This window comes from Bactrocera oleae, chromosome 6 (assembly GCF_042242935.1).
Source record: "Bactrocera oleae isolate idBacOlea1 chromosome 6, idBacOlea1, whole genome shotgun sequence".
In the NCBI taxonomy this organism is placed as follows: Eukaryota; Metazoa; Arthropoda; class Insecta; order Diptera; family Tephritidae; genus Bactrocera; species Bactrocera oleae.
Window position 1 is genome coordinate 42,808,909 of NC_091540.1, and position 27,666 is coordinate 42,836,574.

At 38.5% G+C, this 27,666-nt stretch overlaps 3 protein-coding genes across 4 annotated transcripts in view; 1 reads left to right on the top strand and 2 right to left on the bottom strand.

Annotated features, from left to right (window-relative positions):
• Window positions 1-11,598, top strand: part of LOC138857903 (pneumococcal serine-rich repeat protein-like) — a 182,427-nt gene extending 170,829 nt beyond the window's left edge. The window contains 4 exon segments of the mRNA XM_070111968.1: window positions 5,176-5,422; window positions 5,482-5,851; window positions 5,978-6,056; window positions 10,701-11,598. Of these exon segments, the coding sequence (XP_069968069.1) occupies window positions 5,176-5,316 (141 nt within the window). The 3' untranslated portion in view covers window positions 5,317-5,422; window positions 5,482-5,851; window positions 5,978-6,056; window positions 10,701-11,598.
• Window positions 11,599-21,201: 9,603 nt separating this feature from the next.
• On the bottom strand, window positions 21,202-22,001 carry LOC138857830 (serine protease snake-like). Its single transcript, XM_070111702.1, has 3 exons — window positions 21,911-22,001; window positions 21,614-21,756; window positions 21,202-21,412 (listed from the first exon to the last, which is right to left on the bottom strand). The coding sequence occupies exons 1-3, from the start codon at window positions 21,975-21,977 to the stop codon at window positions 21,269-21,271; spliced, it is 354 nt and encodes a 117-aa protein (XP_069967803.1). The 5' UTR covers window positions 21,978-22,001; the 3' UTR covers window positions 21,202-21,268.
• Window positions 22,002-24,443: 2,442 nt separating this feature from the next.
• Window positions 24,444-27,112, bottom strand: LOC118680157 (serine protease snake-like). Of its 2 annotated transcripts, none has more exons than XM_070111246.1 (8): window positions 26,997-27,112; window positions 26,647-26,841; window positions 25,486-25,562; window positions 25,298-25,419; window positions 25,083-25,235; window positions 24,930-25,024; window positions 24,710-24,870; window positions 24,444-24,614 (listed from the first exon to the last, which is right to left on the bottom strand). In XM_070111246.1, exons 1-8 carry the CDS (start codon window positions 27,058-27,060, stop codon window positions 24,444-24,446), a joined length of 1,038 nt encoding a protein of 345 aa, XP_069967347.1. In that variant the 5' UTR covers window positions 27,061-27,112. The 2 variants fall into 2 exon arrangements, with proteins under 2 accessions (XP_069967347.1, XP_069967346.1); XM_070111245.1 differs by having other exon boundaries at window positions 26,647-26,862.
• Window positions 27,113-27,666: the final 554 nt, after the last annotated feature.

Sequence of the window (27,666 nt, forward strand, 5' to 3'; positions counted from 1 at the left end):
GTCTCTGTTGGCAAAAAGCTGGACAGTCGATTTTCACAAGCCTCTCTTGAGGTAAATTGTTCACCATCCAAATGCTTCGCCATAAACAGGCACAGGTAATAATCATTTGAAAACAGGTCCGCACTACAAGCTTCCGCAGCTTCTGGCGACCCACTATTAACGTGTATGACATTTCATTGTTCTGATGTAACACAATTCCTCTTCTTCAGACAGTCCAATTGTTGACATAGAGATTCGAATTAAGTGTTTGGCCACAGGAAAGCAGCTAATAGTAGATGATACTCTGCCAGCATGACCAAACACATAGCTAAACCTTCCTGACTATCAATACTGGCGACCGAATCCACCATGGCCGTTATCGCTTAACGTTGTCGTAGTGACCCACTTTTCATCATCAGTAAGCAGCCTTCAGAGTGTTGTGTATCTTTGACATCAAAATAACCGGAACGACACATTTTCAGTCGCTTGGCTAACGTTTTCGTCTTTATCAAAGAAAAACTGTAAAATACTTTCCGCTTAATAAAACCAGATTTAAGCTTAGTTATTTATACAGACCTAATAATATGCAAGTATTTTCGTTACTTTTTACTTATTTAAAAAATAAATCAACAGATATAAATGTATATAACTATGCTAATTACTCAATTTCGCAAAGAGTGCAGTTATCTCTTACGAGTTTCCTTTGTATTCAAATGACACACGGACAACAATGCTCCACTTACCTCATTAACGGATCAAAAACCGGGTTAAATATTTAATATGTATCTTCAAGTAAATGGAAGTGAACAATTGCAGTGTATTTGCGTACAACAAGAACAAGTAACGGTAATTTTATGCAAATTCCTTTGCTGATTAGCCCAGTGGCAAGTACGATGAATTTCACCACAAAAACGCCTCTACAACAACGCATAGAAATTGCCATTTCTTATTGAATCATTTTCATTTATTTACTTTTTTGGGTTACATACAGACATTGTGGGCACGCCCATTTGCTTGGCTACATGCACACAAATCTCTATTTGCCACTTCCTTCCAAGCAATTGCAACGCGTCCGCCTTAAGGCCATTTATTGCACTTGCAACCATTATGCCACATATGCCATATGTGCCACTATGTACAGTATGTATTTACATGCGTGTTGCCAATTGGCGCCACCAACTGACTTCCTCGAATACAAATTTATTGTAAAACATAGTTAGTGGAAAACTAAGCCATGAAAATGGAAATAAAAATATTTGCTGTGCAGAACTGCGTTGCATGTCTTCGCTGACGAATGCATCGCGTGTGAAAATGCCAACAATTTATGTGCGAAATAAATCACGGTAACGAGCAAATTTCAATAGTCAAAAAACATCAGAGACAGAAGAGATAAAAAGAAGTGCAGTCCGGTGGAACGCATGCGTGTAAGTGCGCGCACAGTGGTGGGCGTCAAAATTTAGATAGCGTGGATATAATATTTATAATGAAAATGAAGTGTAAATAAAAGTGTTCGAATTACTGCAGAGTCATCTATCACCATTATATTTTCAACGTTGGAACATTTTTTTTTTAAAATATTTGAAAATAAATTATTTTATAAGTATCATCGTTTGCCGAAAAAAGCTAATTTTTAGCACTGCGAATATTGAATATTGCATATGAAAAAATGCTACACGTATTTTAGTACTTGCTCGCTGTTTAAGAAAATTTTAGTCTTTTAGTGGTTGTAAAAGTTTTCCAAAAAAACGTTTTTTAAGCTTATTTAATTTTAACAGAAGATGAACATACTGTTGCTTTCATAAATATTCCCTCCCTGCCACAACTTTTTACACCCACCACTGTACATCCGCTGTTGCTTTGAGTTAGTTTTTACTGGAAGCTAACAATACAACTGTCACTAAAAAAATTTAACCTATATAAATATCGCAACTACCTTGTTGTCGCTCAGCTCAGAAAATAGTTTAGTATTGAAATTAAGCTCGATACACTTGACCGAACAATGCTCATTAATCTTCTTTAACCCAACTGAAACGTAAGTTTTCTGAAGGTCTGCAAAATAGGCCTCCGACTCAACTCACCCGAATTTCTACTAATTTCGACAGCACAGTCTTCGTCTTCTTCGAAACAGTTCGCGGGGTGAAGTTTACAGTTTCGACTGTTCCTTGGTTTCTAGTGAGTAGTAGAAGTAGGTCCAGGTTTCGTCGACGGGATCGCGCTTAAACATCAACATCGTGGCGTACGGTGATGCAACTAAGCGTATTTAAAAATATAATTTTCTTCACCATCAACAAGGCGTATAAATCACTGCTTCATCACACATCACAAATCTAACATTTCCATCGTTTGTCAATTTTTCAATTATGCTTTATGATCTGCTACAAAATTGTTACCACACACACACTGGCATACCGCGGCTTAAGAGCAACTAAAGCTCCAACTGCGCGTCGCCGCAAATGGTAGTAGCAGCAACTTTTACCATGCCACATGCGCATGCGGTAAACCTTTTGTGTCAGTGCAACAGCGGCAATCAATTTCCACGCATGCCACTTTAGCCGCTGCCAAGCGCGTGCAACATAACGCACATCATCAACGGCGCGCGCACCCCAAAGTGGCAATGCAATGCACCAACGCTTTCGTTACGGACAGACAGCCAAACTGACATTGTCAGTTACTAATTAATAATTTTCAAATTAAAATCCCATTAGATATGAAATTTGGATAAAAACATTCTCAATTGGTTGTAACGCGGCGCAGCAAGGTGGAGGAAGCGAAGAGGCAGGCATGCGCACAGTCTGTGAACTAGTGAGGCTGTGAGGCTTTGTAAGCGCCCGTTGTTGGTCTATAGCAACATATAACAGGCGTGTATGTTGCTGGAGAGTTGCACTCGTATCGCCACGATCACCTGCCGTGTTCACCACAATGCAATTTCAATTAACGCGACTGCCACATACTATGGCATCTAGTCTTGTTATAGTTGCTACTACTATTGCAACGGTCAATTGAATTGATAGTATCGCTCGGGGGAACAGCAACAAAAACAGCAATATTATATAGTAGCTTATGTATGGAGCTTTTATTACATCGCAATAAGCACGAAAGAAGACAGTTGCAGCTACTGCGGCCTCGTAGGCAACTTCTGTGGTTATGTGCTCGCTTTCGTCGCCTTTGTATATCTTTCTGTATGTGTTCCGCTTCTTGAATGGCGCTGCTACCCATTCATTAAAAAGTCCAGCTAAGGCCATGGCGGCAACGGTAGCAGGCGTGCTATTTACTATAGTGTGGCACGCGCACTACTTGCAACACTTTGCATGGGCATTCTGACATTGCCGCAAGTCAAACTATTTTGATTGCGAGAAAATTACAAAATTGTCATTGTGAAAACATGGTCACACCGAGGGAAGTATGTGGTGTTATGCACTTCAAGATTTCGCATGCGTGTCGTGAAAATTTCCCTTTTGTTGCGCCTATTATCAACGCATTCATTTCATTTTGTTTCGGTTGAAATTTGTTTTCCTTTTTACTCATTCTTTTACTCTCTGTGGGTACTTATAAGTGCATTTTTATGGCGATATTTTTATTGTTATTTCAATTTATGCAATTTTACCCCTTTTGATACTATTTTGTACAAAAATATTGTAAATTATATTTTCACGCAGTACTGCTCATAAATACCCATAGCTTCGCTGAAAATCAATACTTTCTGCACTACATTGCCGTTTTTTGTTGGGTGTTTATCGCACTTTCAATTCTGCATATTTCTGTAGCCATTCATTTTATCTTCACATTTTAATTCATGAAATTTCGAAAAGAAATTTTGATGATCGGTTTAAATGTGGAGAGATCGTTAAAGGATGCCCTTTTTCGTTGAGCCCTCAAGTCATTAACAAAACCGATTTTTGTGGAATTTGTTTATATTAAATATTTTCTATTTTTCTCGATCATCTACAGCATTCTATATGACTTTTTTTATCCTGTAGTAATCTCCATAATGGTACTTTTATGGTCGTTGGCAACACATTTTCAAAATACTGTGCTGCCTTCCGTTTTTCTCTGGTACTCCAGAAAAATTGTAAGACCTTGATATATGGTACTGGTATTTACTTACCATACTTACGAAATCCTGACTAGTTCGTTTAAAATTTTTTATTCGACCTTGAAAAGTAAGAACATAATTTCAATATGAGCAGAACTCTTTTAAATAAGCTAGGTTATAATTCCATAGTTCTATTCTTTTTGGTTGAAAAGTAAAAAATTTAATAATACAATTTTGAAGCTGAAAAAGTTTTGTAATCTACCACTTTTATTTATCACACCAGTATAAATAAGGGTAATACGTACGTATTGCTACGACAATTGAACAAAAGAGTGTAAAAATGCAATAAAAACCTCGTTGAATTTTAAAATATTATGCTAATATACTCTAAATAACACTCCTAATTTACTCCTAAGTGCTTCCGAATATATTCCGAAATTATATATCCCGTCTTCTCCTACTCAAATTTCTCCGAAACTTTTTCGAATGTATTCCGAAACTACTCCGAATGTCTTCCGAAATTACAACAATTACACTTTCTGCTTAAATGCTTTTGCTTTCATACATATGTATATTGTTTATCCCACTCAAATGCTTTTAGATCGTTTAAATAAAACATTGAGTTCAATAAACATGCTTGCTTCAAATTATATATGTCACTCAAGTGTGCGTATATTCTGATGCCATTCTGTATTAAAAAAATATTCACATATTAGTATCATCAAAAACCAGTGCTTGTCCATGTCATTCACAATCACACAATACTCTTGTCCATTATTTTTAATAACTGTGTTTCTTTCTTTCTTATTTAAATTGCTGTCACAATAAATGCTGTGGCTCTCTTTAGAATGTTTTCGTTATCATTTCAGTTTTTGTTTATACTAATTTATTTCGGATCAATTAAGTGTGCGGCACGTGTGAGACGGTTATGTTTTGGTTTCTGCAACCGTAAACAAAAATAATATTAAAGTAAATCAAAATAATTTTTAGTATCGAAATTTGATTAAAAATAATTTTGTTTTTATTACTAAAATTTATTGTTATTCTCACACATCTACCGACATATATTTTTAACCAAAACCGCAAGCATTTGTTTTTAAACATTTTTATTATTATTTCATCCTCTAACCCCAAAGTGCTATTATTTTCAATCTCACTAATAGAATTGGCGTCATGTCTACAAGGCGCTCATACTGTTGGAGTATTTAATCAAAAGTGGCACCGAGAAAGTGGTTCAACAGTGCAAAGTTAATATTTTCGCCATACAAATACTGCGTGAATTCGTGTACTTTGAAGCGAGTTAAGACCAGGGCACGCATCTGCGCAAAAAGACTAAGCAGCTGGTGAATTTATTGAAGGAATTGATGTGCGTCGACAACTTGCGCTGAGCCAGAGCGAACAAGATTTCAAGTGTGTACATTTATTGTCTGCCGCCATTCCAAAATTCTTTCATTTGTCTACTATTCCAGAGATCAAACGGCTCCAGCTGCCGGCGCCTAAAGAGGAAGTGTCACAATCACATCTGTTAGAATTGCTGAACATTTCTCTGCTCGCCACGAGTATTTTAAGTCCACCATTGGGCGCCACACAATTTACTGAAATCATTTTGTATCTTCAACATAGCATCACTACTCCATGAAATGGATTCTCTGTCTGATTACGAGCAAACAACTGAAAACACCGCAATCGTTTTTAGGTGAAAATTCGTCAGAAGTTAAGTTGGATAATCTAATAAAGCCCGCGCAAACGCAGTCACAAGCTGGCAATGCTGCCTAAAATCCATTTAGCGATACTGTTATACCACCAAAAACAAATATATTCCTACAATAACAGCCTGCGGTGAGTCATTTATGTAATATTCGCTTGTGTTATATTTGCATAGAATAAAATATTGGTTATAAATACTCAAAAGCTACTGAAAGCTATAAAAAAGTTAACCTATCTGTTTCTTACTGTTATTTACAGGTACCGTCCATTAACCAGCTTAAACAGCAACAGCCCTTTGCTATGACTATGAATCAGGATCTCCACTAATGCGTCTAAGGTACATTTAGCCATATAGTTATAGCATAATGCCATAATTTCATAAAAAATACGAAAATTAATTTAATATTTCTCGTAAAGGATATTTTGAAGTAGAGAAAGAATTTTTGAAAATTTTATTATGAGTAATTTAAACCAATATCTTTAGTCATGGTCTGCTAGGGTCTAAAATGCTTAATGCGGTTTCAAAATTATTAACTAAATACTGTCCCCCAGAAATATTTATTGCTTATTGTGATTATTTCGCTTAATTAAATTTTTTATAGTGAATGTGCTCTAAATATATTATTATTTTTACTTACTACAATTTGCTATAATTTAACTTATATTTTAATTTGACTTTATTAGCTCAATTAAATCCTGGAATTATCAATTCTTTGATTTTTTTTTCTTTTTGATTTCTATTCTCAATTCGGCAAAATAAAAAAAATAAAAAATTATTGTTTACGCATGAAAAAAAAAACCAACCAAACCAACAACGCAAAGCTGTTCTTTTCTCCTTTTGACAACTAAGCCCTCCAGAAACTTTTTCAATAGCAGCAGCGAGCAATGTCACAATGACATACTTAATAACAGTAATATTAGTAATAACAAACAATCCAACTACAACTACAATAACAATAACAAACCAGCTATGCAATACTCTAAAAGTGATTTTGACGTCTTCAACTCCTCGTTTGCCAGCTCAAGCGACTTCTTTATTTATCCCAACAACAACAACAGGAATAACAACATTAATAAAAGTCAACAAGATGGACCATACCAATTCCAAACCCAAGTGCAAATTCATAGTCAAAGTGTAGATAATATACGCAATATGCAAATTGCCAGCGACAGTGACAGCGACAACAATGCAAACAACATTTGGTAATGCTGATGGTTTTGGCAACAGCTTTGATAACAATAGCGGAGCTGGTGGTGTTGGCGGTGGCTCTCTGTTCAATTATGGCTTCTTCGATGCGAATTCTTCAATGAACCACAACAACAACTTTGTGCATAATCTCGATAATAATGCAATATTTTCGACGTCAACCTTATCGTCATCGTCGTCGGGCAACTGTAAGCTGGAAGTCAGTGTCCAGTTAACACGCTCTGATTGCTCGGGAAAAAAATGAAAATAGTACCGTATTAATGCAAAGCTGCTGTACTTGTTCGTTGTACGTTGGCTATAAAGCGTGCAATACATATTTGTTGAGTTTATTGCTACCCTCTGCCGTTGCTATCCTATTTGCGTTGAACTTGTTGCTGTGTCGAGCATTTATTTTTACATTTTAAATTTGAGCTTGTTAATTTCAAATTAGTTACGTATTTTTATTCGTTATATTGCCCCGATTTATTCGTTGCTCATTACTTGTTTTGTTAGGTTTGCTGGTTTATTTCTCGTTTTGTGTTGAAACATACGGGCCTCACTATGCAAGTGTTCTTTTGGGAACATCAAGAGGCACTCCCCCCTGCGGAACCCTCTGTTTAATTTTTGTAAGTTTCGTGTTTTGACCTCGAAGACTGTGACAAGTCCAACGCAACGAGAATCGTCCTCTCGCAGGGTGGCTATCTGAGCGTTTATGACTCTAAGTACTGTGGTGGTGCTGTGCGCTTTTCGAGGCCATGCTGATGGTCTGCTAGACTCATGTGGTGAGTGAATGTCGGTAGTAGCAAGGCCTTAAGTGTCTTCACTACTGGGGAAAGACTCCCCTATGTTAGCAGGTTTCGCAAGTTTCATTAGTGAGACCACTCTTCCTACTTTCTACACATCGGGTATTAGGAGTGTGGTCATGGATAAGTTGAGGTGAGGTAGCTTAATCTCGTCGAGCCTAGGTGTCTTAGCATGATTATTCCGTCAGGGACAGTGGACTTGGACGATTTGGCCTTATTGATTTCACTCTGAACCTCCCCATCGGTGAAAGTAAGTGGTTCGCAGTAATTTTGCGCATCCGTCGGGTAACAGATCTTTAGCCTTGTCAGCCGAAGGGTGCAGTGTAAATTGCCGGCCAAAGTAGCTCGCGCACTTCTTCGGGTCCGAGGAGGCATGGCCATCGAATTGAATTTCGATCGTCAATCTGTTCCGCCAGCGATCGTTTGACAGGCAGGAGTGCCAAAGATAGTGGTGCGCGTTAAATTCGCCTAGCACCAAATGGTTTTCACCACGAAGTAGCGCACCTGTGTTTGGGCAACATGTAACTGGGGGAATGTATATATTAAATCGAGCTCGGCATCGCCTGACCGGACAGCCATACTCTGACATTCAAGGGTAGTGTCCCTGCGGTCGATGTAACGATATTGCACGGTGTTGTGCAGTATGAAGGCTAGGCCTCCACAATTATCTCGCTCGCGATCCTTGGCTTTTTAGACCGCAGCTATCTATACCCGGCTCATAAATGCAACTATCTCCTCGATCTTACTTTAAAGTCCGTTGCAGTTGAATTGTAAAAGTCGCATTTTTCTCGGGTGTTTGCGGGGTGTTCCTGTGGGTGAGGAAGGTACGTGTAAGTGGTGGTAAGCTGAGCGGGATGCAGGTTGTGGAGGGGATTGATCAGACTGGGAGTCATGCTGCCTGTGTGAGCTCCACATAAGCCCTTGGCCGGATAAAATCCGGGTCAATTCGTAACCTAGTGCGAGTCTTATTATACGGTGATCTGACATGGGTTCCGATCCATTGCCCGATCAGCCCTGTCATAAGTTCGTTACCAAGAGTGATGTCAAGTACCTCCCTTCTTACACTAGTTACAAAAATGGGTTCGCACCCCGTGTATTACAGTCTGTGCTGCCCCTTTTCGTGTGATGGGCGTAGGCGTGGCATCCTAGGCCGAGGGGCAGGTTATTCCTCCTGCAGTATTCCACCAGGTTACCGACGACCTCTGGGGGTGCTTCAGGGTCTTCCCTGGAAAGTAGGCCGCTACCAGGACGAAGTCCGCTCCTTCATTGATTTCAGCCTGCACATCGACCAGGTCTCGTGTTAGGAACTCTGTAATACAAGCGAAATCATTATCGTTACTAACTAATATACAGGTTCTGGGTCTCTCACTAGAGAGATCCCAGATTACCTTATTTGACTCCGTTTTGAGCCCTCTGACCTCTCCTTTGTAGATCTATGGCTCCTGGATTAGCAGTATGCCCAGACCATCCGCTGTGAACCTGCTCGCGATGACAGCCGAGGCCGACGCCGCGTGGTGCAGGTTCACCAGAGCAACTTCCTTTTGTGGACCCACTATAGGGTCGGTTCTATGAGGAATTGGTCCGTATCTTCGCCGTCCTCCACGTTCCCACCCGCTAGGTCCTTGAGTCCCTCGAGAAGATCTTGCGTGGAGGGAGCACCCTCTCTTGTTCGGCAGCCTTCTCAGTAGGGACCTTCACCGTGGTCTCGTCAGTTGCCGTCTGCTTCGACGTACTAGTGCCGGGTTGAGCCGCACCCTCATCCACTAGCATCTTCTCTCCCATTTCGCTTTCTGCGGTCGTCTTAGGCTTAAATTGCCTCATGACCACCCATCTGAACCTGTAGTTCAGGCAAAAGCTCTCCCTCCTGACGACTTTATATGATTCGTCATTTATGCAGCCACCCGAAATACTCGACCTTGCTAGTGACTACTTGCCAGGCCGAGAACTTGCCGGGCCTTAGTATCCCTTGTTCTGATTTTTAATGAGCCTGCGAGTAAACTCGTACAGCTTGCCTGCCCACCTAGGGAGGAACACCGTCATGTTATGCATGGATGGTAAGTCGTCTCCTTTCTTTGCGCAGAGGACGGGGCCATTCCAGCCTGCCAGCTTGGGAGCGATCTCCCTCAACCAGCTAGCAGACCTCTCGTCCTTGTAGTTCACCTGCAGCATACCTCCTTTAAAATATACTCCATGGAAGGAGGCTGCATATACAGACTCTCTGAATACCTCCTCCATGAGTAGGTCCTGGATCACGGCAAACTCCACCGACCCCAGTGTCTTCGTCGGGTAGTTCAGAGGTAGCACAGCCATAAAAATGCCTTGATGGGCGTTCGCATATCTGCGCTGTCCCTCCACCGCTTGAAGAATGTTCGGGGAGAGTCATTGCTTCTATGCCGCTTGGTGTTAAATTGCTCCTGTGGCATCAGCTGCCCACTCTTGCGCTTCGCGGCTTGCGTTTAGAAGGCGCTGGCTTCCTCCTGGGATCATCCTGTCCGCCGGGACTCCCGGTGGTGGTAGAGGGGGTAGTCTGCCTCCTGCGAAAGGGCGTGCAGGCAGCTGAACTTCTGTTTATCCCCTGAACCTCCCTTACCTGCATCGGTGCTTGATTTGACGGCCTTCCCCTTGTCCGTTCGCTGTTGTTATTGCCTTGTTTTTTAAGTTGTTGTGGTATCGGTTGTTTATGTTATTTGTTTGTTGTCGACATGGCGAGCTCTTGGTTGCCGCACGCATGCGGCTTCTGCCTACCCGTGTGAGAGGTGCTAGACAGCACTCCTCAGCCCGGTTGGAAGATGCCGAGAATGCGACGTAAGCCCCTGTACCACGGCAAGCTGCTCGCTATTCGCAAATGAAACTTAATAAACGCTTTAAACAAATCAAAAGTCAGTATTTCTTATAGCAAAAAAAATTATTTCCTTTTTATAAATTTTTCTGTTTATTATACAGTAACATTTCAAGGTATTAGAAAATTAAACGATTTTCCATCTCCTTTCAGAACAACAACAATATGCTTTGGATGAACTCGGAAGCAGCATCATCGTCAAATCGATTCTTATCGTAAAGTGGTTTCTTAAATGCGGAAACTTACATAAGACGGGCTATAAAACAGCGTGCGCGAATAAGAGGAATAAAGAGTTCTTTTTTTTATATAGATATACGTATAAAAGAAAAAAAAATTAACAACAATAATGATAGTAAGGAATATAACTTTAATATAGGTATTATAATTGGAATAAAAGTTTGAAAAGCGGTTAGGACAATTGTAATTGAGCGAGCTAAACAAAGAGAGCGCGCAACAAACTATTGTGAGCGCATGTGCGCGTGTGTGGGTGTGTTTGTAGCGCCAAGAAATTGAGATTTGTTAACACTTAAAAGGTAATGTAAAGAGCCACATTGCGCTTTACAAACGTTGCATGAGCAGCAGATCAATTGAAAACAAAGAAATTTACTAAAATCACACACACTCCCACACAGACACCTAGCATTATGTAACTACATATTATATTTACAAAATACTAAACCAAAAGAAAGCGTCGGTCAGAAAAAAAATTAGAAACAGCGCTCAACCAGTTTTGAATATTTGAAGTGCAATCATATATATTATATTCAGTTGCTCGACCAAACCGAGTTCGCTTACTTCCATTACAATGCTCCCCATTAAAAAAATTATAAGATATAACACTGCTGTTGCATAAGTATTTGCTCCACACATACGACATTAAATTGAAATTTGGAAATAGGCCGGTGTAAATGGTAAACTATACAACAGTCAAGCTTAGCAGCAATATCAACACAACAAAAACGATAAGAAAATCAACTAAACTAATATAATTTCTTATTTATTTAGAACATAAAAATATATACAAAACCAAAAAAATTTTATAAAAACCAAATTGATGCATTTTTACTGATAAAACAACAACAACAAGAACAAAAGCTGTAATATGAAAGGATAAAAAACAAACTTTACATTGAAAAAGTGGCTTGATATGAAGAAGAAGCATAAATGCAGAGAAAAATACAGTCCATATAACAGTAACCACGAAAATTTGCAGCGATTGAATTTAGGCAACGAATATCAAGCATATGTATTAAGGTAGCACATACTGCACATAGTAAGTATAATATGCCCGCCAGCAGGGAAATTTGCTATTTATTTGACCGCAACCGCAGTAACATATACATACATACATCTATAATAGCATGCGCGTGTGTGTGAGAGCACTGATTTTAGGTGGCGTCGACGTGCAATTCACTTTCTTTGTAACATCTCCAGCCCAAGCTGCCACATATGCTTACATACAAGTATAAGTATTCATGTGTGTGTGTTTCACTCAATTTGTATTTTTTTATTTTATACACGCGGCGTGCCTGCTGTATCACGATTATGTTAATTCGGTGCATGATAGCCCGCTGCAACAACAATAAAGCGAAAGTTTTTTGTACATTTTCTGTGGTATGACTAAGGTAGCGACGCCACAATGCCCACCTTATCAGCGGCGACTCGTGTTGCGTAAAGGCGTTGATGCGACCACGTCACAGCTGATGCATTTCTCCTTCGTGCACATGAGTACAATACATATACATATATATGTATGTAAATAACTGCACTCACTCCTCATTGGTAATTCTAATAATTGAGCTGCGATTAGCGCCCAGAGCAAAAATTGTTCGTCTAGCCAATCAAATCTGTATTTAAATGTATGTGTGTATTTCGAGGCGTCTGGTAACATAGTTGTGCGCAGGCGCAGGCGTAACATGTTTGGCATAACATTTGACCTCTGTTACACCGCATCTATGCACTATTTGGAACTATCAGCGCCTCCAGCTGTTTTGCGGTGACATCACACTACAAGCAATTTGACGGCTAGTGGGTAGAGTTTGTCAAAACGTGTCGTCATATATGCGGAAATTTCAAATTTAACCAACCTTTAAGCAAAATTTCAAAAAGCAAAAAAATATGAAATAACTTTATAGGAAAAAGCTCTTATGTAAGCGCCGAAAATGAAAATGTTTTTAGGTTAGTTTTCATTGAACTTTTAGGTTATAATTTATATTAGAAAATTATTGCGTTTCATCAGTTACATTATTTGCTTATTTTCTCAATCCAGTCTATATAGCTGGCGACACGTGTGTACACCCCCGGCACCCTAGAACAGCAACCATTGCCGAATGAGGTGATGCCACCCACGTACGAAGTCGCCCTGCGGTTTTAAGAAACCAAAATATTTGTTACAAAATATTCAACCATTAAATGGAAATTTCAACAAACTTTTCAGCAATCAAAATAAGTGAATTCGTGTATTCGATGTATTTTGGTTCAAAATTCACCTGAACATATCTTTCAAGATTATTTCCTCACCTGAGAAGTATCGCTCATTCCAACTGTATCATTTGCACACAACTGCCACGATAAAGCAAATCGTCATCTCGCTCATAGTATTTACCGCATTCTTCATTCGTCAAAATAGTTAGGTTCGTCTTTATTAAAGTGTCCGATGCTAAACCAGCTAAGTATGGGAAAGTATACATACAAACTAAGTAAGTATACATTTAATTATTTACTACTTTAAAATCCCGCACGGTGGTATGGTGTTATACATTTTAGCCAAAAATTTTAAAATAGTTGTTAGAGAAGTGTTCTCTTGTTTTCTGATAGTCCTGGTTTAGTTTTTTTCTCACTAAATAATTGTTTCGGTTACGCACTCACCTTGTTTCCACTGTTCCGTAACAAAAAAACCAAACGGGCACGGTCACGGCTGATATAAAAAAAATATACGGCCGCAAAAAGGGCGGAAAAGTTGCACGTCTTGATCGCTTGAATTGCTAACGAAAAAGGAAGGGTTTGGTCCTCTGTTAGCCCCTTTTGAGTGTTGAGTTGTGTAGAGTTGTGGTGTGATGTGATGTGTATGTGTGGGTGGTCTGAGTGGTGTGATGTCTGTTGTGGATCGTGTTGATGTGGTGTGTTGGCGCGCAGTGGCGTGTATATAGGGGGGATGCGTAACTCATCTAGCCATCCCGGCCCCCTAGGCGAATTCTAGCCTAGCAATCGCTGTAGTTGCTGAAGCGTAGCAACAACACTGCTGAGGCCAGTGGAGCGGCGGTATGTTGGCCTGGGCTGCCGACGCCGTTTTGATGCCTCCTGTCGCCTTGGTCTGGAGGGAGGTGGAGCTGCCTATTTTCGGGGGCGATCCGGATGGCTGCTCTGCTGCGATCTACGGCTTGGGGCGAGTTGTCGCCCGACGGCGGTGCAGCATGGTATGGTGCTGCCTATTGCACAGTTGGCAAAGCGTAATCGACGTACACTCCGGTGTCGTGTGGACCGTAGACAAACAGTTGAGGCAGTGCCCGTGCACTTGGGCAACCTGCTGACGTTGTGGTGGCTGCATGCTTCGAAAAATGCTGCAGTGTTGCAGCCGGTGTGTGCGTCGACACAGTGGGCATTGGCTGCGTTGCGGCACCGTTGTCGGTGCTGATGAAGGTGGTAGTGGTCGCGCGCCATTACGGGGAGCGGTTGCAGGAACGGTTGCCGCTGCGGTTCGTGGTGTTGGAGTTGCCCCAGGGCGCGGCACATTGATGGCGGACCTCACAGCTGGCGTTGGTGTTGCTGCCATATCTACTTCCATATTGATCTGTATGAAGAAGTTGGAATGATTATACATTTGTGGCATGTAAATTTATGGCGAATGTGCCACGGTGTGTGGCAGGAATGGATCGTCAATTTGATCGATCATTGCGGTTAGAATGGTTGGTTTATAACGGTTTTGTCATTTGCGGGTTTATTGGTTAGTTATACGACTAATTCATTTGCGTCGCGGTAATATCGGCGGATTGTTTGTTATTTGCGGTTTTGTCATTAGATACGATTGGCAGAAAACATAATTTCACGAGCGGTCTTGTCAGCGTTCCGCTTTGAGTACGGAGATCAACTACTCGTATATGACTGTCGGAACCGTAATATAGTTTTTCTATGCGGCCAAGCCGCCATTCTGTGGGGGGTAGACAATCATCGTGTATGATAACACCGTCTCCAAGCTTTGGTGCCTTTTCTGGAGTTTTCCATCGGTACCTTTTATGAAGGTCCTTGATGTACTCTTCCCTCCATCGGCGGCTGAAATCATGATGGAGAATTTTGATTCTTTCCCATCGATTTAATAGGGATAGCGACCCCACGCCTGGCTCAGGTATGGCCAGAATGGGTGCTCCTTTGAGAAAATGCCCTGGAGTTAGAGCTGTGAAGTCGGAGGGATCTTGCGAAAGTGTTGTGAGTGACCGTGAATTGAGAACGGCTTCAATTCGGGTTAATAAGGTAGTGAATTCTTCATAATTGAATTTATAATTTTCAGCTACTTTTTTGAAGTCGGATTTGAAGCTTTTTACAGCTGATTCCCATAAACCACCCATATGAGGAGCGCTTGGGGGGATAAACTGCCAATTAATGCCTTGGGGAGCATACTTCTGAACAATTTCAGGTGATACTTGTTTAATAAAATCCACAAACTGTTTCAGTGGCTCTTTGGGCTCCAATGAAGGTTTTGCCGTTATCGCTCATTAATTTTGAGGGGAAGCCGCGTCGTCCGACGAAGCGAGCAAATGCCGCGAGAAAAGCCTCCTTAGTCAGATTTGTACATAGCTCGAGGTGCACTGCTTTTGTCGTAAAACAGACAAAGACAGCCACATAGCCTTTCATTATGGTGGGCGACCTTAGCATGGACGCCTTTATTTGAAAAGGCCAAGCAAAATCTACACCTGTGACTGTGAAAGGCAGAGCGAAGTTACAGCGTTCCGGTGGAAGTGCTGCCATAATCTGCGTTCGCAACTACTGCTTATGCAGAGGGCAGATCTTGCACATGAAAATGCATTTTTTTATTTGGGGCTTAAGTCGGGGAATATAGAGTAAGTGGAGCATAAGTAAGTGGATATAATTGAGGAGTAAAGTGGCAAGTCGAGATTTCTCTGGTATGATTAGAGGATGGCGTGCATTATACGTGAGGCTTGAATTGGCTACATGTCGCCAAGTGGCTGACCCCACTAGGTCAAGTATTTGAGACGTTCGATTAGCAATGTGCGTCTTCCAGGCATGTGGTGGTTTTTCCAACCAGGCTAGAACAATTTCAGTATCGGACCAGATATACAATCTATGTTTCTTCATGTTTAAATGGGTCTGCACCATGGAAGCTAATTTTGCGAGTAGTAGCGCGCCACAGAGCTCAAGTCGAGGTAGACTTAGCGTTTTTAAAGGAGCCACCTTTGCTTTTGCTACTAATAAGTGGCTTGTGGTCGCAGTATCGCTTTGTGTGCGCACATAGATAGTGGCACAGTATGCCTTCTCCGAGGCATCACAGAAGCCGTGTATTTCGACTTTGTGTTCGGGGAAACAGTTTACCCATCGTGGGATTTGTATCTGGTAAATGTCTTCCAGATTGTTTGCGAACTGGGACCATTTTTCTAAGCGAAGAGGTTTCACTTGTTCGTCCCAGTCGGTTCCGTCTAGCCATAATTCTTGTATCAAGATTTTCGCTTGTATCATAATTGGCGAAAGCCATCCTGCGGGGTCGAAAAGTTTTGCCACAGAGGATAAAATTTGGCGTTTTGTTATGGCGGATAATGCTGATATTGACTCTGTAGTGTATGAAAACTGGTCAGATATCGCATTCCATTGGATCCCCAGAGTTTTTGTTGTACTTTCCTTTTCGAATTTAAGGAAATTAGTATCCAACAGATTTTCTTTAGGTATGTCCTTTAGGATATTAGGGTGGTTCGCCGTTATCTTTTTTAACGGAAACCCTGCGGTTTTGAGGGCTTCTGTCACTTGTGCTAGTGACTCGTATGCTTGTGGAAGACTGTGACTTCCGGATAGGATATCGTCTACATACGTTTGTGTTTTTAACACCTGGGTTGCCAGAGGAAATTCTGACTTGGTGTTTTCTGCCAATTCGTGCAGTGTTCGAATGGCTAAATATGGAGCACAGTTGACGCCAAAGGTAACTGTTTTCAATTTGTAGTCGCGGAGTGGACTACTGGGAGATTTTCGGAAAATAATTCGCTGAAAATCTTGATCGTCTTTATGTACGACTATTAGTCTATACATTTTTTCGACGTCTCCGTTAAATACGTATTTGAATATACGCCAATTTAAAATTAGTAGCATTAAATCTGGTTGGAGCGTGGGTTCCGTAAATAGAATATCATTTAGGGAATTCCCCGAGCTAGTAGATCTTGATGCATTAAAAACAACTCTTACTTTAGTTGTTTTTTTGTCTGGCTTTACTACTGCGTGATGAGGCAAGTAAAATGAGTAATATTTGCCATTTATGATTTTTTCGCATGGGCTTACTTCCTCCATTTGGTCTAAATGGAGATATTCTTCCAACACACCATCATATTATATACTGGTTTGAGTTCGCCTTTTTTAAGTAGGTTTTTTTTCCATACTTTGAAACTGCTGTACTGCAGAGGTGCGAGAGTGACCTAAGGCGATGGTGTTGGGAAATTGTTGTTTTAGTGGTAGTCGTACGACGTACCGACCATTATCTGATCTAGAAGTTGTGGCTTTGTAAAAGTCTTCACAATACTGATCTTCAAGGGTTGTGATTGATATGGGGGGGAGTTCTTCTAACTCCCAAAATTTTTTCAATTGTGAATTGAGGTATTCGTTTGAGATTTCCTCAACCTGAGTGGTCATGGTGGTAACTGGTTCCGAAACTAGTCCACTTAGGATCCACCCAAAAATAGTATTTTGTGCCAATAGTGTATTCGAAATTTTCTCAATACCTTCGAGTATTATCTGTGGTATGAGATCGCTGCCTAATAGAAGGTCTATTTGAGCGGGAGTGTTGCAGTTGGGATCTGCTAGCTTTAGGTGTGAAACCTTTTGCCAATGCTTGCTATTTATATGATAGCTTGGAAGCATATTTGTTAATTGCGGTAAGACTATAGCTTCTGCTTGTATATGCTTATTCGCTTGGGGGGAAATTAGGGTAATGGGGCAGATTTTATTTGAGTTTTGGACTACTCTTCCGCCCATTCCCGTAATTTCAAAATTGGCTAGTTTTGTTGGCAGTTGTAGCCTATTTTGAGCCCTAGACGCTATGAAAGATCGTTGTGATCCTTGGTCTATTAAGGCCTTAAGTTTAAACAGCTCTCCTCGGTGTTCGATGGAGACGACTGCTGTTGGTAGTAGTACTCTACTTTGATTTTCGCTGTGTAGCGTTTGGGTTTTTAATGCCTTTGAGCAGCATGGTGCTTCTTGGCAATTTTCGGGATTTCGCACTTCGGGATTTGCTGAATTGGTCTAAGCAGTTTTCGTATTTTGTGTAAGCAGAAGATTTGAAATTTTCTGGTAGATTTGAGTCGTCAGATTCTACAATTGCGTCATATGCAGCTTGGAGACGTGACCAAAAATTGTCAAGATTGTCTTTTTTGATTTCTAATACCGATTCAGAATTATCTTGAAGATCGAGAAAATCGAGTGCAGTATCTTATTAAGCTGTCACTCTCAGCTATGAATTTACTGTATGTAATGTCTTTCCCCTTTTTTTGCTTTGTAGCACCTTGCTTTGAGCGTGTAGCTTCTGCAGGTGTACATGGACTTCTTTCGTCAGAAATCATTTTTGGAACTTTTAGCAACTGAGTTGTTTTAGAATCTTTCGAGTCTGAGCTCATTTAAGAGATGCGCCGAAATAAAATAAAATATTTTCAATGTAAGAAATATATGTATTTGAAACCTCTTTTAAGAAAATAAGGGTTTTTGGTTTTTGTTTTTTTTTTTAAATTAACAAATTAATAACTTTTTTAAACTCGTATGAGCACTTAACTCTTTTATGATAATAAGAGTTTTTATTTTATGAAATGAATATATTACGCGTATTTCGTGTTTTATCGCTTTTTTTTCTTTTAATATTATTTAATTGATTAATATTAAACGCAAATGTTTTTTATTTTTACTTTTATTTGTAAGTATTATGTGTCCATAATTCCTATAGGGTATACCTATAAGCGGATCAGCTGATACATATGTACTTGACGTTATGCGCAATTGAGAGCTCGTCTTAGAGATCAATGCACTTTGTACATATGTACATATGTATTTATGTAATATATTATGTTTAAATACTTTTGCGCAATCCTACTTGTTTTTGTTTAACAAAGAACAAGGGGTATTGCGGAATATTTGCCAATGTGGACTTTGAAGCGAAGTACTAATGTATTTTTATATACCTGAGCGTGTATATATGTACGCAGTGCGAAAAGACCGCGAAAAGTAGATTAATTTACCGCAGTTGTTCGAGTAAAATTTATGTATATATGTATGTATATATGTAAATGTTTAGTAATATATGTATGTTTTAATATTTTCATACATATTTTAATGCTTTAAACGGAGGTTTTCTCCTAATATAGTATGTATGTATATATTTATATGTATTAAATATAATATGTATATGTATGTTTAAATTTATTTTGTACGTTTTCGCTTTTGTTCGTTTCTGCTTTTGATTTGCCTTTGCTTATTTTACGCAATCCTGCTTATACTTGATTAAGTATAAGGGGTATTGCTGGAAATTGGTGCAAGTAAATACTTGAATTATTTAGTTTTAGAACTATTTTTGTGTATTTGAACACAATGGTAAGCATTTAGGTAATCAAGAGTTCGTTGGATATATATTTCTTTAACCAAACTGTTTTATATGTTAGCGGTATTTTGATTTTTACCGAAAAAGAAACCGAAATATAGAAACAGTTTGGTAACCGCTTTTTTTTTATTATTGCCTTTATTAAGACGGATTTTTGTAAAAAATAAACCGCAAAGGCATAAATTTCAACATACATACAATAAGAGGATATATACATATACTAAATGGAATCGATACGACTCACTTTGGGGTTTCCGCCAAGGGGTTTTGGGGACAATATTTTAACTATGTGCCTGTGCCTGTGCGTGTGCCTTTCGTTGTTGCCCAGTCCTTTGCTGCTTGGCTGCGGTGGGTGATTTTGGTGAGCTGGAGTGGTTTGGTTGTTGTTGTTTGCTGGTACGTTTTTTTATTTATTTAGTTCGCGCCCGTTCTGTCTTTTTATGTATGTATTTTTGTTGTTTTTTGTTGAAATTCGCGCCCGTTCTGTCTTTTTGATTATTTCGCGCACGTTGTTGGTTTTTCTTGTTTTTTTTTTTTTTTTTTGTTATGTATAATATATATGCTTGTGCCACTTCACTTCACTCACCTTCTTCTGTTCTTTTTTTTTTTTGTTTTCTATGTGTATATGTCACTCCACTGCACTGCACTTCTATCTATGTAGAACCTTTGTTTTTTTTTTTCTTTTTGATTTTTTTTTTTTTTTTTGTATGTGTATATATGTTTTTTTTTTCACTGCACTGCACAGCACTTATGTCTTTTTTTTTTTTTTTCGTGTGTATTTTAACGTTTAGCCACACTTTGTTTCTCACAGCACTTTTTTTTCTTTTTTTTTTCTCGAATTTATAGTTTTTTCTTTTATTCACTCCATAGTGCCGCTCACTATGGCTCGAAGGACCAATAAATAATTGTTTCAGTTACGCACTCACCTTGTTTCCACTGTTCCGTACCAAAAAAACCAAACGGGCACGGTCACGGCTGATATAAAAAAAATATACGGGCGCAAAAAGGGCGGAAAAGTTGCACGTCTTGATCGCTTGAATTGCTAACGAAAAAGGAAGGGTTTGGTCCTCTGTTAGCCCCTTTTGAGTGTTGAGTTGTGTAGAGTTTTGGTGTGATGTGATGTGTATGTGTGGGTGGTCTGAGTGGTGTGATGTGTATGTGTGGGTGGTCTGAGTGGTGTGATGTCTGTTGTGGATCGTGTTGATGTGGTGTGTTGGCGCGCAGTGGCGTGTATGGAGGGGGGAGGCGTAACTCATCTAGCCACTCACCAAATCTTGAACTTCCATAGCCGAAAGCTGTAACATTTGCTGCGAACAAGGGTAGTGGCCAAGTGCAAGCCAGTGTTGTAGAAACTCTCGGCACTAAAAAAAAATTAAATGTGGGTATATTTTTTAACGATATAAATCTCTGTTAAAAACATTAGTTGCAACTGCGGATTTGAGTTGCAGTTTAATTTTGTGAAAACTTTATGTTCTCATGCTTAAAAGTTGCACAATCTATAAGAAAATCCGAAAAGGCGAATGTGCTTCCATATACAAGTAGAAACCTTAATTTGCTTACTAAACATTTTTCGAAGATCGAATTTGGTCTAAGTGAAGGCGAAATTTTGTTTAACAATGTTATTTTATGAAGATCTTTATACTGATTTTGGATCGGTCAGTTTGAATGTCAACTATATGCTTTAGGGGTCCGAACTAAATAATGCCAAACAAGCCAATACAACGTTCCATTAAAAAGGTAACCAAGGGTTTGTTTACTTAAAATTATTTTCGAAAATTTGTTTCAGCAAAATGTGGCTTACATTAAGGGGTACAAGTAATATACATACATACATATATATGTTTTAATTCTCCAGTATATATGTTTATTTAGTTTTATAAAATAATTAGGTTTTCGTAGAAGTTGAAGACAACTTTCTCAATCCAGTCTATATAGGTGGCGACACGCGTGTATACGCCTGGACTCCAGTACCGCAACCAATGCCGAAAGAGGTGATACCAACTATGTAGGGTACATCAAAATAATTCTTGCCGATATTACGGTACAATATAATCGGACCGCCTGAGTCACCCTGTGGGAAGTGTGTTTTCAATAAATGATATTCACGTACATATAGATAACAATTAGATAAAATGAAGTAATACAAATTAATTGCACAAACAAAAATATGCGCGACATATTAAAAGAAAAATTAGAAAGAAAATACTTTCGAAAAATAAAACCAAATGAGCAAACATTTTTTAATAATATCTTCCACACATTTTCAACTCACCTGACATGTATCGCCCCTCATTACCGGGTCATTTGCACATAACTGTGAATATATAATGCCATCTTCTTCGTAATATTCGGCGCATTTTTGATTTGGTAGAATACTCAGGTCTGCCTTCATTAATTTGGAGGACGATAAACCGGCTGAATAGGCGGAAAAGGAGATAGAGTAGCCAGATTTATTATTATTAACATATATGAAATTTACCATATGGTGAGTATAAAGTGTTGTATTTTATTTAATTTTAAGCTTGCCCGGTATCTTTTTTTCATCGACCGCTTCATATTCCTTACTCACCAAATTGTGTATTACCATAACCGATAGCCGTAACGTTACCACCTATAGTGGTTTTGCCCACAAACATGCTGGTCCAGAGTTACTGGATCTCCCGACACTGTAATCAAATTAGACTTTAGTACTACGAAATTCGAAGTGATGTTTTTTTACTAATATTCCTCCTTCAAAAGTATAATTGCAAACACCCGGATAATGATACCCTGGATGTATATGGATTTAATCGATTTCAATGTCCCTCGCCGCAGTATCGTCTAAATCGAAACCACCTGGGCGCACCACAATCGGTGATTCACTGAAATGTAGAGAGTTCAAATATTTGCTTTTAATTTACCGTTATAAATCTCTACGTACTCTGAATGGTAAAGGCAATGTGCCGGCGTTATCAAGTGCCGACTGGTGATTAAAGCGCCACCACATCTGTATGAAATGTCACTGCTGCCAAATGTAGAGCGCCAACCTATGGCAGCCTGTAAAGGGGGACTCAACACAAATGTATATTTAAAAAAAAAATTTTATTTGTATGTATCTATGAAAGCTACTCACCATAAACGGAAATTCATTTTCCTTTTCAAGCTTGCCATTTGTTATGAATATAAAGGAAAATTTGCGGTGATCTCGCTCAGATTCTGTAATGAGAAGGTGGAATTATCAAATTTTATAATGATTTAAGCAAACAAACAAGTAAGTATGTAAATTTTATTGCAATGGTTGCACTTTTTATTCACACATTTACTTATAACACTCACAAATTTGCGATATTCTTTTGTCTGAGGGCTCATCTAGTGAGGGGCAACACAGAAATCGTGTTGTTCCATTGTAACTGCACATACCCAAACATAAATCCTACAACTCCTTGGTCAACTTGAAGTAATTAGCGCGTGTTATATAGCTGACAAGCCGGTTTCGTGGTGTTAAACAAGGCTGATCCTCGTGGCAGGCCATTGCTAGTAAGCTGAAAAGCTGTGTAAAAGGCGTTGGCCTATACATTTTGCAAGCGTTTTTCCTTCGCCCTTTATTTCAGCGCATCTGACCGCAGGGATGACCAAACTTGTTCTAAGGCCATGCGGTTCTTTGTTAGAAGAAGATGCTGCTGAAGCATGTTTGCTTACATATAATCATATATACGTGCACACCTGTAAGCAACACTGATAAGAATAAATCACAATTTGACTAACCATAAAATCAAAATAGCAAAAATAATAAAAAGTAAAAATTTTAACTTCGGTTGCACCGGATCTATAATACCCCTCACTGGTGCATTTCTTGCGGCGTAAAAGGGTATATAAATATATTTATTTTTATTTTGAACCGCCAGTTAGTATGGCAGATATATGCTATAGTGGTCCGATCTGAACAATATACTCGTAGATTACAGCGTTGCCTTGGAAACTAACCCAATCCAAATTTTGCGAAAATATTTGGTCAAATGAAAGTGGTTTCCATACAATTGATTTTGATCGACCGGTTTGTATGGTCGCTTTAAACCATACTATAGTGGTCCGATATCGGCAGATCAAATGAGTATCTTCTTGGGGAAAACAGGACGTATGTAAAATTTTAGATGGATATCTCAGACAAACAGACGAAAATGGCTAACTCGGCTCAACTCGTCCCGCTGATAATTTATATAGTTATTTTATAGCGTCTTCAATATTTCCTACTGGGTGCTACGAACTTCGATATAATAAGACCGTTTTATTACACTTCTTTTTTTTGAAGTTGTTGTTGCATTTTTCATCGATCTACTGTGCACTATGCTATAGCAAGTAAGCTTAGTTTAAGTATGAGTATATCATTACTATTGAAGATTATTTCATTAGCTTTATACTTGTATCTTAACTGCTAGTAGCTACTAACTATCATGAAGAAGAAAATTGACGGCTAGTCTCACAAAGATCGAAATAACGAAAAAGTAAAGAAACGGAAAACTAACAGAAACTAGCAGGAAAATATCAAAATATTGGTTTTTACAATCACTTCATATCAACACTTAAAAATCAATCAATAGAATTTCATTATCTTCACAATTCAAAATAAACAAAATCAAAGCAAATGCGTCAAATATCGCTTGATCGCATGTGTTTTAACAGCTGCCTCTGCATATGGAAGTAGATATTTTCTGCTTTGCTTTCTCTCAGCTTTTTACGCTCTCAACTTGTCCCCTCTTCTGTTAGTTTTTTGGGTTAAGAAACGCTTTGCCAGCAGTAAATTTTCTAGCTAGTAATAGTTCGCAGTTAAGATACAAACCTATTATGACTATCTTGCTTTTTAACTAAAACTTTTTCATTCAAGGGATTCTCGAGTTCAGAGGTTTTTCTTAGTGTAGCTCATTTCTACAATAAATTTAGTAAAAACATATGTCAGTTGCCACCGGATTTTTAAAGCCGTAAAAATATTAATCATTAGGGTTGTCCTAAAGATTTGATATTAATTTCAGCGGTGTCCTCTGCTCTCTTACTCTAATATATAAAATAATTAATATTAGATAAAAAATAATTTTTGTCAATGCAAGTATTTCTACCTAAATGTTTGTTTAGTTATAAATTGTTTCCTCAATCCAATCAAAATATTCAGAAACACGTGTATAAATGCCCGGGGTACCTGTGCCGCAGCCAATACCAAACGACGTAATACCCACAATATAAGCCATACGAATGTAACCGTCGATTTTTTCATACACAATCAAAGGACCACCAGAATCACCCTGGAAAATGAGTTTTTGTAAATATAATTAACGGAAAATGGTGGCATGTGGTATATTATATACCATATATTAGAAAGAGTTGATTTTTATATTACCTGACAAGTATCACGCAGCTTTTCATAATCTTTTGCGCATAATTGTGTAGAGACTACACCCGAGCTGAGCACTTCATCATCTTGTTCATAATGTTGATTACACTCCTCATTGGATATGGTCGATAAACTAGTTTTCATTAAGAGTGGTGATGAGGTACCAGCTGGAAGATGCAAAAATATTAAATTTAATAAAAACTTGGCCACTTTCCCCGTTCCTTACCAAACTGCGTATTGCCATAGCCTATGGCAGTGACTTCCTGCTCAGCCAGTGGCTTATACCATACACATGCTCTAGCAACAATCGATGTGTAGCTACTGCAATTCAGTAATCTCTGTAGTCAATATTCTTCAAAATGTCTATAAATGCACTCACAGAAATACTTTCGCCATACGAACGATTGCTATGTCATTATATAGACCAGGATATATGTAGTTAGGATGTTCAATAATCTGGTCGATATCATAATCAATCGCTGTGGTGCTATTAAGGTCGAAACCACCTGGACGCACCACAACTGGCAGATCACTGAGGAGTAATTAGAAAAGGAAGTTAGAAGAAAATTGAAAAATAAATTTTCTACAGTCTACCTAGAGTGATAGAAACAGTGGGCCGCTGTTAGCAAGTGTCTCCTGCCGATCAAAGTTGCACCACACCTATAAGCTATGCTCTCTGTACCATCCTCTTTGGTGATACGCCAACCCAAGGCAGCCTCTCATTTAAGGAAACAAAATTTTGATTAAATATTTACAAATGAATGTTTTAAAATCGAGCTTACCATAAATGGAAACTCATTGGGCTGGGCCACTACACCAAATGTAACAAATCCATACGGTAAATGAGCGTCTATGCATGCTGTTGGTTTGATTATTAAATTACTATTTCAATTCATAGAAATTTCAAACATATATTAACTCTGTAATTTAATAAAATAATTTAAAGGAATCAAGTACTCTTATAGACCAAATATTATTAAAATTTCCGTGAATTTTTAGTCAACTTAGTTTGATTTATTCAATTTTTTAATTATGTGGCAAGCATCTAAGAAATAATTTTTCGAAATTCCGCAAATCAATATTAATATATTTCGATAGTTATTTGTATTCTTTATAAAATATATACCACCCGATCAAATTTGACCCGGACTGACACATGTTAATAGAAACCTTCATTATTGCCTTTACAATTGGTTCTTGAGCTAATACAAGCAGGCCAACGCTTAATACAATTTTCCACCCACGTGGTTTTTTCGGTGTCGGCTAATTTTTGGGGCGCTATTCGCTAGAGTGTTGGAATTCATAAATCTACTTCTCATCACCAGTAATTCTGTGATTGATGGTCACCAACTTGTCACTTTTGCGATCTCTCGTCAACGTCGTTTTTGCAAAAGATTCAGGTCTTTTGGTTTGAGTGCAGCATTGACACGCTTTATACCCAAAACATTAACCAATATGTGTAGAGTCGATCCATTAGAAAAGTTGAGACCCTCTGCTATTTCTCTGTTGCCAGCACGATAATTTTCAAGAACTATTTCTTTTACACTTTCGTGAGTTTTTCGTTATTAAGAGAGGTGAAGGGACAACTCGCTGAGATAAATTTTCGATGACTTTACGACATTCATTGAATGCTTTGCGTCACTCAAATATTTGTGTTTGTGATAAAGTAGACTGCCGATAACACTTCTGCAACATTTCAAAGAATTCCGTAGCCGTGATTCCATTGAAAACACACAATTCAATTTGATTGTAAATTTTTTTACGGTAAAATTTGCCTGACAAATTTTTCGCGTCGTAAACTAACAGCGGTGGATATCAAACTTCACACGAAGATTAAAAAAGTTCGTGGAAGCAGTTTATATGTACAAGTCCGGGTCGTATTTGATCAGATGGTATTAAATAAATTAAAAAATATGATATGCAAAACATACATATATACATACATTGATATAGTAAGCGATATTTTTGGGGTCGAGTATTGAATGTGTAACAAATCAGCGTCACATTATTATCAACACAATTACCCTCACAATTGTTTTTCTGACTATCAGTAAGGGTTTGAAATCCCTCAGGTGTGTAATAATATCTTTTAAAGTTTTTCGGTGTGTAACATTCTTGAGTGTTATAACATGCGTCGACTGTCAAAAGAAAGTGAATAACTGTTAATAAAATTACTAAAAAATTAGAATAGTCTCTTAATAAATACGCTAGTTACTTTATATTATTAAACTTATATTTTTATTTTTTTTATATACATACTTGTATATATAAAAATGAAAAGTAATCCATTTACCCAATATCAACCAATAATTGATGCCAAAAATGATAGGTTTTGAATAATTGCCCAAGCGCAGCATCTTCTCCAACTGACTGACTGCGAGCGAAAACAAAACTTGAATGTGAGAACTTAATGCTGCTGGCAAACATTAAGCTACTACTCGGAAACAATTGCTGTTAAAACATGTTCAGCTAAAAACAAGTGAGTAACGCCTTAAAGCTTCGAAAACGCTTGAGAACAGTTTGCTAGCAGGTTTCATACAAAATAAATGCATTCATAATTATCATAATTATTATTATTTTTTTATTGATACTTTTGTGTTTTTTTAAATATTTTGATACACTGTGCAAAAATTTGTTGTTCGCTTCCAAGGTACACGAGTAAAGATTTCAGGTTGTTGATGTGAAAATAAGTACAAATATGGAAAGGTAATGTAAAACGCGCGAGAAGCTTTTTAAGTAAAAAATATTTAATTTAATTTTTTACATATTTTAGACCATGATATCATTTCCTGGGCCTAAAAAAGAGGATTTTGTTTCCAAGGTTCGACCATTTTTGAAATCTATGAATATACTTTCGTTTCTTTTCATCAAACATTCCACGCGTACAACGCACCATATAAAAAGTTTGATTATAGCACATTCGAATTCAAAAATCTTCTCCTATTTGCCGGTATAATCGCGGC